Source organism: Neovison vison, chromosome 7, assembly GCF_020171115.1.
Source record: "Neovison vison isolate M4711 chromosome 7, ASM_NN_V1, whole genome shotgun sequence".
In the NCBI taxonomy this organism is placed as follows: Eukaryota; Metazoa; Chordata; class Mammalia; order Carnivora; family Mustelidae; genus Neogale; species Neogale vison.
The window spans coordinates 42687438-42697108 of NC_058097.1; the positions used below are offsets into that span (position 1 = coordinate 42687438).

The window sequence follows — 9671 nt, forward strand, 5'->3', positions numbered from 1 at the left end:
TCTTTGACAGTGACTGTTTATTACATGTATCTGGGCTACGTACTCAGATTGGAGGAGGACCATTGACATAGCTGAGCACCAGGTAAGGTGTCCCGGCCAGTCGGGCAGAAGAGCAGCAAGACCTCCCTGATGGTGGCAGGAGCAATGTGGCACCCACCAGGAGAAGGAAGAGGAGGAGGAGGAGGAGGAAGATCAGCGAGTGCCCGGATGCATGAGGAGGGGCTCTGTGAAGGGAAACGCAGTGTTAAGTGCATGGTGCGCTGCCACGTAAGCCCTGTACCCTCCCTCCCCCAGACCCATCTCCCAGGAATCTCACCCAGGGTCTACCTCCAACATCATGCCCTGGAGATTGGGAGATGCTCGCTTCTTGTCCTAAGAGGGGACAGCAGCCAGCAGCAAAATAGATGGAAGTAACACTTAGTCTGGACTCTTCCTTCCCACTACAGACCTACAGAGCTGAGCTTTGTTTCCCTCCTGGCACCCCCTGAACCCTCAGGACCCAACCCACATGGGCTTGGAATATCTCCAAGTGGGGTTGTTATCTGTGCCTGCCCTCCATCCAATCTTCCTTTTCCTGATAATGGTGGCTCAATGTACAGGGGATGGAGGGCATCCTGTCTCCCCACCTCAGGTCTTTTGACTCTGGAGTAGCTGACCCCACACAACTCCCACTTCCATGATTGGGCATGTGAGCCGGATCTGGCCAATGAGAGCACTCCATTGGCTTGCCACTGTGATTGCTTCCAGGTACAGGTCATGACCCAAGCTGGTCAAGTGGGAGTCAGCCCTGGGACTTTGCCGCTGGTAGGTCAGTGGCACTCTGCTTCTCCTTGGGTGGGTGAACCAGTGGGACGTGAGTGTTTAGCTGGGGCCGCCATAAGCTGAGAAGGCAACCACCTTGGAGAAGAGCCCAAGAGAGGGAAGGACTGAGCCCTAATAGCATCCAGATCTTTTTAGCAGCACGCGGACTTTTCACTTACATGAAAAAATAGCATCCCTTTCTCTTGTGTAATTCAGTTTGGGTTAGGTTTCTGTCACTTGCCATCAAGATACCCAACAGATAGCCCTGGCTGAGGACCTGCTCACCTGAGACTTCCGGAGCAGGGAACGTCTTCGTTGACCTGCCAAGTGTTTCCAGTGGCTGAAGCCCGACATGAGCATGTCTTGTGGGGAAACTGAGGTGTGGGATCCTTGGGAGAACTAGGGACAGACACAGAGTTGCACAAGAGCCAAGATAGTCTTGTCACAGATGAGATTCTGGGGATGAAAAAGATCTCGAGAAGCAAGGAAGAGAGGGGCAGAGCCGAAGAAATCAAGAGAAAAGAGACATTATTTATTCATTCATTCAACAAATATTTAATGAGTATCTATTACATGCCAGGCACTGTTCTAGAATCTGTACACAGGCAAAGTCCTAGCGTCCATGGAGCTTATTCCAGCAGAGAGAGATCACACATGAAGAAATAAATGTACAATGTCAATATGTGGTAACTGCTGTTAGGAAATAAAGAGGTTAAGCACTGATCATGTATGGAAGTCAGGGCAGGCTTCTCTGAAGAGGTGACATTTGGGAGGCTTGCCTAGCTGGCTCTGTTGGTAGAGCACGTGACTTGATCTCAGGGTTGTGAGTTCGAGACCCACGTTGGGCATAAAGCTCAGTTTAAAAAAATGTTTTTTTAAATAAAAAAAGGTGACATTTGTGGAGTGACTGGAATGAAATGAGATGAGGGGGCATGAGTCTGGGGACTTTTGAGATCGTGAATTTGGGATGTCTGAAGAACCAGGAGACTAATGTGGCTGCAGAGGGGAGAGGGAGGGAGAGCGGAGGAAATGAAGAAGTGCAGATAGAGACCACAAGAGGAAACAGAGGTAAAGAAGACACAGAAACCAAGAGAGGCAGGGGGAGGGAGGGAGGGAGGAGGACAACAGTGAAAGAGCAAGAGAGAGACACTGAGAGAGACTGAGGGAGAGACAAAGCCACAAAGACCCCCTTGAAAGGGAAGTACCCTAATAAACAAAGAGGTGTCCCAAAGGTGCCTGTGGGGGAGGGGTATCCCCCAACTGCTCTCACCTCAAGGCCTTGTCCCCTGCCCTGGGGGCCTCTGTGACCACACAGCTCACAGGGAGCTCCTGGTGTCCAGGCTGTCTTTTGCCACAAGGGCCTGAGGCCTCCAACATCCCCTGCCGGGTCCCACTCCAACTCTGCGGGAGTGGGGTAGCTACTGGGTGTCCAGGACCCCCAGATCCCACCAGGTCCTGGCCCGTCCAAGTCCCCCTCGACTTCCAAGTCCTGATCCAGTGGGCTGGCCTCCTTAAATACCTGGTCAGAAGACAGAGTTATGGGGGCTGTGGAATCGGTACCTGGGGCGGGGACTGCCAGGGCAAGCCATACCAGGCTAGAGCTGACCAGCTGGGCCTGCAGCCACCACAGTCGCCGAAAGATGCTGCCTCGGTGGGCTCTGAGGGCTCTCAGGACCTGCTCCAAGGATGCCCGGGCCTGAGGTTCACTCCGCTGTGCCAGCCCCTCACCAAACGCCAGGAGGGCATCTATGCGTTCAGCTGCCCCACGCAGGTCTGCCTGGAGGGCCTGGGGACACAAGGTTAGACACCACCCCTCACCCGTATCCCCACACATCAGGAGCACGCAAGATCTGGGACCTGGAGTTATGTCCCTTCTCACCTTTCCTACCCAGGCATCTGGAATGTGGAATAAACCCATTTCCCACCCCAGGAAGTTTGGACCCATTCCTGAGGCCCTGCCCACCCTCCCACATCTTGGCCTCCCACTGCCCACCTGCAGCTGGCCCATCCTGTTCTGGGCTGATGCCCAGGGCCCCAGGCCTCGCTCTAGGTCCCGCAGCCGGAGGCCCAGCCCCAACAGGCATAGGGCTAGGCTGTCCTGCTCAGCCTCCAATACCTCCTGGCCAGAGCTGAGGTGCTGGGGAATACAGGAGACTGGGTTAGGGTCAGGGGCTAACCAAGACCTTGCCCCTACTCCCAATGCCACCCCTCTGCTGTCCTTCCATCCAGTGTTCATCTCTGGGTCTGCACCAGAGCAGCTCTCTCCCTGGTAGAACCAGGCCTGAAGACCTCTAAGTTCAAAGCCTCCAGGTTTCCAAGGCTCCTAAAATTGTGGACATTTGGGGTCTGGGGACCTGGACAGGGAGGGGTGATAGTGCTGGATATCCCCACAAGGAATGGGACTGCTCCTGGGTCAATGATAAACAATTCTCTCCCAGTTGGTAAAATCATGAAAATCATTTTCTAGAGCATCTCTACCCCCCTCACAGATGCCCAATGCTTTTCCAGAATCATCTCACCCCCAGATTCTGGGGGAGAGGAAGTGGGGGGCTAGCACAAGGGGCCTGGATCACCTCAGCTTACCTCACAGTGTTTGGCCGCTGCTGCGTCCTCACTGGAAGTGGGTGCTGGCAATCTGAGGGGACCAGCAGCAGGCTCAGTGCCCTCCAACCCACCCTGGAGGTGTTGGAGAGGGTCCAAGGAGTCTTGCCCCAGTTTCTGGGCCTGGTCTGATCTGGGAGGTATGAAGCATTGACAGGCCTCTGGGTGAGTCTAGGTGCCCGTTATCCACCCTACCCTACTCCTGGTCGTAGTTCCCTCTGCCACATCCCTAGGTGATCATAGCCACGGTACCTCGTAGCCTCAAAATGCCTCTGCTTTTCTGCCCCCACCCTTTTGGGACCCCAGTTGCAAAAGCCCCAGCCCCTACCTGAGTCTCTCCTCAGAAGTGGGGCAGAGGGTGAATCCACCAATGTCCGGCTCCCTGGGGGCTCCAGGGGGGTGGTTGAGGGGCTCTGAGGGGGGTCTAGGCCCCAGAGGTGGAGGCAGGGCCATAGCTGGGAGCCTGGGGATAGAGTCAGTGAGGATCCCCAGTGAGAGCCCTTTTCCTGGCCAGGGGTATCCCCCCCACACCCCCAGACCTCCTCAGTAGGACTTACCAGGCCTGAAACAGCCAGAGGCCCAGGGGCAGGCTCACCTCCACCTCCTAACCAGCAGAACCTGGACCAGCTGGTAATCTGAGGCCTAGCTCAGGTGACAGCAGCACCGTTTTAACTCCTTCCTCCCCAGCCGCCAGTTAGCTGAACCTCCCAGGCTCACCCCATTCAACGCACCTAAGGAGTTTCCAGATAGAACCCTGACCCCTCCAGAGCCCTGGATTCTGCCCCACTTAGGGACCATATATCTGACCCCAGAACCCACACCATCCAAGGTCCCCTACACAGTGCCCCTCAGGAACCCACGCATCTCTCCCCCGCCCCAATCCAAAGCCAGAGAGAGATTTTTGTTGGTTTATTTGAAATGGGACCTCTTCCTATAGTTCCCACAAAGTTACTGGGGGTGGGGGAGGAGTCCGGGGGAGGGGAGGGAGCCGCCTCTGCCCCAGGGTTCCAAGGTCAAAGGGTGGACGCTGTCAGGCCCAGGCGGAGCGCCCAGGAATGCAAGCGGGACGCGCCAGTCACTTGCTCAGTAGGAGGCTGGTGCGCAGCACGCGGGGCACGCGGCGGATGGTCAGCGAGACGCGCGTGCCACGGACCAGGCTGGCTCCGGGCTGCGCGGACGGGCAGGCGGCAGCGTTGGGCGGCAGGGAGGCGGCGTCCAGCGCGTCTACGCGGGCAGCTGCGATGCCATGGAGGAGGCGCGTATAGGCGGTGCCACGGAGTACCAGCAGGCTGCGCGGTTCCAGCAGCAGCGAGGTGGCTGGCCGGGGCGGGGACCGGGGCTGCGGGGCGGGCTGAAGGTCAGCGCGTCCCCGAAAGTCAGGGGGCTAGCAAGGTTAGCGGACTTGAAAGGTTGGGGGGGGGCGGTCAGTGAGTTCCCAGGGACCAAGGCTCAGGGGCGATCAGTGGGTTCCCAGGGAGAAGCTCTGGAGTGGAAATCCTATGAGACTCGGTTAGTAGGCTCGAGTGAGGGGCAAGGACCAGCAAGCAGTCCCTGGGGGTCGGGGGGCGGGGGAGGAAGTTGGCTACAGCTTGGACCCAGGGATCAGCAGGCCTAGGACTCTGGATGGAACTAGACTAAGGGCTTGGCTGAAGGCAGGACGGTGGGGTTTGGGATGGGGTAACAGTGAGGCGGGGAGGAGCCAAGGTGTGGTCTGGGCCTGTCTGCGGACATCAGGATGTTTGAGGACACCCACGCAATAGAAGGGGGTGTCTGCCTACCCAGGAGCACCTAGGGATACAAAAGAATAGCTGGGCTTGGGGTGCCCAGGGGAGTTTATGTGAACCCTAAGGTATGGGAAATGCATTACTCAGAGAAAGGTCAGGGAAGCTGCTGTCACCCGCAGCCCTCACAGAAGGGGGTCAGTATATCTGGGGGGCCTTGAGCATGGTCATGGGTTGAGGCCCCAGGGGGAATCTGAAGGTGTCTCAGGAGGCAGATCTACACTATTGGAGTGGCAGAGAGGTCTGTGTTGGGGTATCTGAGGGTATTAGTGTGTGCTGGAGTACTCGGGAGTCCTGCATAGGGTATATGGACCCTGGGCTATTGGGAGCACTCTGAATGTATGGGGCCAGGGGAACTGTAGGGCATTGGGGCATCCATTTAGCAGGTAAGGGTACTGGGTTGTCTTCGGGTATCATTTCTAGGGCACCCTGCAAATGGATGGGACCGGAGTCTGGGAGGATGAGGGTGCATTCCATGAAGGGACAGGGGAAGGTGTCTGGGAGAATATCAGGGGTACCCTGCAGGCAGGAGAGACTGGGGCCTACTGGAGGATGTGGGATGTCAGAATGCCCACGAGTGGCTGGAGCAGTGTCTCAGGGCCCACCTGCTCTGCAAGGTCATCGTCCTTTGGCTGCCGCGGCTCGTAGAGGTCCAGCATGGTGTGGGAGCCCAGGCTGATGGTGCTGACGGTCGGGTAGTAGAGTGGCCCGTCCTCGTGGGGCTAGGGAGTGGGCACCAGGGCTGGACAGGGCAGGAGTCCACACCCCCCACCCTCTGGGGCTCAAGGAGGGTGCCCCTGCTTGGAATGGGGGTGCTGAATGCCTGGTTGGGGTATGTGGCTTTTTAATGAGTAGAGGTGGGTCACCATGACACCCTGCCCCATGGAGGTCTGGGGGTCGGGGTGAAGGCGTGTGGTTACCATGATGCCCTCCCCAGGCAGATACTGGTTCACAAGGACGTGGTTGGCTGGGAGACCCCCAAAAAGGCTGAGGTCAGATACTTTGTCCACGTAGCGCTGGAGCCACAGAGGCAGCCGCTCAGGAACCATCCCCCGGGGATGGGGGAGCCCACCTGGGAGAGGGCAATGGGGTCCTGAGGACACCCAACCGAGGAGCCCTGGCACTTGGGAGTCCCCATTAGGAATATCCCAGGGGTTGGGAGCACTCTTGACCCGGGGGAACCTCTGACTCTAGAGATCACTACCCACTGCTTCCTTCAAACCCCTGGACACTTGGAGATACCCCCAACTCATCAGGAAATCCCTAGTCTATCAGAATCTCCACTCGCCCCTCAGAATCCTCCTGGCCCTTGGAACCCACTGAACCCTCAAGGATCCATCCAGTGTCACCAACCTGAGTCACTTGCCCGAGTCTACATCCCCAAATTGCCCATGCCCCTGAGCAGGGACACTTACCCCAGTTCTGTAACTTCCTCCCAGAGAGCTGGGTCCACTTTGGCTTTGGGGCATTGAAGACCTAGGAGGTGGGGAGGGGTCAGTCCTTTTTCAGGACCACTCTGATTCTCCCACCAAGAACAACATAGGGCCCTCTACCTGGGCTGGGGGTGGGTGGGACATCTCAAAAGTCTGTGGGATTCTTCTCTGAGAGAGTGTTCCCAGGATTGTGTTGTTTGCTCTCGATCCTGTGTCTACTAGGATCAAGAAAAAGAAACTAGAGCTACACAATCGTGGTCTGAATCTACTCAGAGCTCTGGGCTGGATGGGGCTCTTTTAACCCAGCAAATAGTGTGCACGCCGTAATTTCCTGAATCCCAGGCTATCTCAGCACAGCCTGACTTCTGGAACCTCTTTGTTCCTATCCCCTGGGGGAGGAAATGTGCTAGGCTGGGCTATCTCAGTGTAGCAAAGAGAGTACTTCGAAAATTCTCCACTGCCAAGATCCCAAGGGTCTAGAATGGGCAATCTCCAAGATAATGTACTCGATAACCTTGTCATTCCTTTCACAGTTATGGCGCTGGAATGGGCTACCACAGCACAAGAGTCTGTGTTCTATGGGGTGCCTGGCTGGCTCAGTCGGTTAAGCATCTGACTCCTGATTTGGGCTCAGATCATGATCTCAGGTTCCTGAGTCAGGTTCCACGCTCAGCAGGGAGTCTGCTTAAGATTCTCTCTCCCTCTCCTTCCTGCCCTGCATGTGCGTGCACACATTCACTCTCTCTCAAATAAATAAATAATTTTTTTAAGTGTCTGTATTCTTGTAGCTAACTTATTCCTGGGACTCACACTAGACAAGACTACTTGGGATAACACAAGGAAGACCTGTGCTCTAACTCAGACTTTGAGGCTGCAAAAGCTCTGAGCTTTGTAAATTCTTTTTTCCCCAAACCTTAAACACAGATGCAGAATACTGGGCCATCTCAGCACAGGTGATCTGTGCTTGGTGACCTTGTTCCCAAGTCTCTGGGTCTACGCTGAGCTATCTCAGAGGAGTGAAGAGTTTACTCTGATGCCTGGGTTTTGTCAGAAATCTGAAACTGCAAATTCTTAATTCCCCCAACCTTAAATGGCCCAAACTGGGCAATCACAGCCTATATGTTTATAACTGCCTTTTCTCCATGATAGCAGGATTGGGCTATCTCAGCAAAAAGGGCAGGAGGTTTTTAACCTCCTTGTTTCTAGCATAAGGAATCTGTTTCTAGCCATTTCCTCTGTTTTGGAGGCTGGACTGGGCTATCCCAGCACAGGGAGTCTGAGCTGCATAACTACCTTGCTAAGAATCAGTTTGGTTCCCCTAAGTCTTCTGGGAAAGGTTCTTTCTGACAGGCCCCAGCAGGTCCTGCAAGAGGAATATGGAAGCGGAGGGATGAGTGCTGGGTGGCACTCTCCCTCCTGCCAGGATCATCACTGTAGCTTTAGGGGCTCTCACACAGAACCTGGAGATTGGGGAGGGACCAGGGAGGGAGGGAAAAACAAACCAGAAGCGTGTTGTGATTACCTGTCGAAGCAAATACTCTTCCTCTTCCTTGGAGATGAAGTCAGGGACATAGTAGATTACAGGTGGTGCCTAGGATAGAGAGCCTCCTGAAGGTGCAGCCCTGAGACCCACACAGGAGCCCTAGTATCACTGAGCAGTCAGTCCTTCCCTCTGAAGAGTGGGTCCAGACATTCCCAGACAGGCCAGGGCCTGACTTCAAAGAACTAATGCCCATTGCGGGGGGGGGGGGGGAATTGGGGGTGAGGGTAGAGATATATCCTGAGGCTAAGAATCAATTTGGAGGGAGGAAGCAGTCTCAGCCCACAAACCCAGGACTCAGCCTACCTCTCCCCACTCTTATCTTCCACCCGTTAGTCCCCACCTTCACCCTCTGCAACCCCAGTCCTGACAACCTGCTCCACCCTGAATGGTTCCAGGGCTGGGACCCTGGCGTCCTCATCCTCCATCGACACCAACTCCATGCACCCAGTCCTGTGGGGGAGGGGAGGACACTCTGAAGTCACCAAGCCTCCCACCCTCAGGCTATGACCCCATTTTCTGCTTTACCAAAGGCGTGGGGCCTCCCCTCAGCCCTACTGGGAAACTCACTTGGTTTCTAAAACCCGAATTCTCAGCATCTCAAAAGCCACCCGGACACACTGAGCGCTCAGAAGGCTGCCCCGCTGCCCCAAACTCCATCCACAACGGCCTCTCAAACTACACACATTTTTGCCTTAAGCTTCTCACAGAGAACATCCTCTGACCTCACTGGGAGCCATTCTCAAGAGCTCCACGACTTCCAGGGCCCCACCCCTAAAATCCCTTCAAACAGTTTGAGACCCCATCCTAACAACTTCAGACTTGAAACCATGAGTCTGGCTCTCTAACAATATTCAAAATCACCATACACCCTCCTCCCACCTCAAACCCTTTCGGGTGCCCCACTCTCAACACCCACGTGCCCTCCATCTCCTAAGAAAGGTCCACCCTCAGTCTCCTCGGATCTCCCCATTCTGGACCCCTACACACTTCTCCTCCCGAGCGCCCCTTCCCTGCAGCAACCTTGGGCCTTTAGTCCGGAGCCTAACTCCAACCTTCTTCCCTACCCAAACCCCTTAGACTCCCCACCCCGAGTCTTCCAGAATTCCACACTCTGAGTTTCCCGGGACTCCCATCTGAGCTTCCCCAGGTCCCCGTTCTCAGCCCTCTCACACCCCCATCTCCATCCCCAGCCACCCCCAAAACTGACCGTCCACCAGTGTCCCCTCCAATACCCGAATTAAACACCCCCATTCCCTTCCCAGCCACTTCCGCCCCACGTTCCTGACGCAGGTTTCCTCAGACCAACAGGAACTCTCAAAGGTCTTAAGGGTCCGCCTCCCACCCAATCGGCGCTCTCACCCAACTTGCCCCGCCCCTCCTCAGTGATAGGCTGCACCTCCTAGCCCCTGAACCACTGGGGATCCTTCGGAAACGGGTTTTCTGGCACCGACCAATCAGGCTCTAGGAGCCTACCGGTTCTCACCGCGGAGTGGCCGCAGACGTGAGGGTTAG

General features: G+C 55.9%; 2 protein-coding genes across 17 annotated transcripts; both read right to left on the reverse strand.

Annotated features, from left to right (window-relative positions):
- Nucleotides 1-4232, reverse strand: SYNE4 (spectrin repeat containing nuclear envelope family member 4). 7 transcript variants are annotated; one of them, XM_044256376.1, is made up of 9 exons: nt 3960-4232; nt 3731-3865; nt 3385-3535; nt 2795-2938; nt 2408-2587; nt 2072-2320; nt 1087-1200; nt 317-372; nt 1-224 (listed from the first exon to the last, which is right to left on the reverse strand). In XM_044256376.1, the coding sequence occupies exons 2-9, from the start codon at nt 3853-3855 to the stop codon at nt 44-46; spliced, it is 1200 nt and encodes a 399-aa protein (XP_044112311.1). In that variant the 5' UTR covers nt 3856-3865; nt 3960-4232; the 3' UTR covers nt 1-43. The 7 variants fall into 7 exon arrangements, with proteins under 7 accessions (XP_044112311.1, XP_044112310.1, XP_044112312.1 ...); XM_044256375.1 differs by having other exon boundaries at nt 2393-2587; XM_044256377.1 differs by having other exon boundaries at nt 2072-2587; nt 3385-3436.
- A 64-nt stretch (nt 4233-4296) lies between these two features.
- ALKBH6 (alkB homolog 6) lies at nt 4297-9469 on the reverse strand. 10 transcript variants are annotated; one of them, XM_044256379.1, is made up of 8 exons: nt 9392-9469; nt 8531-8609; nt 8139-8165; nt 7910-7979; nt 6599-6659; nt 6104-6255; nt 5789-5905; nt 4297-4741 (listed from the first exon to the last, which is right to left on the reverse strand). In XM_044256379.1, the coding sequence occupies exons 1-8, from the start codon at nt 9408-9410 to the stop codon at nt 4478-4480; spliced, it is 789 nt and encodes a 262-aa protein (XP_044112314.1). In that variant the 5' UTR covers nt 9411-9469; the 3' UTR covers nt 4297-4477. The 10 variants fall into 10 exon arrangements, with proteins under 10 accessions (XP_044112314.1, XP_044112318.1, XP_044112319.1 ...); XM_044256383.1 differs by having other exon boundaries at nt 9367-9440; XM_044256384.1 differs by lacking the exon at nt 9392-9469 and adding an exon at nt 8727-9360.
- Between the last annotated feature and the right edge of the window lie 202 nt (nt 9470-9671).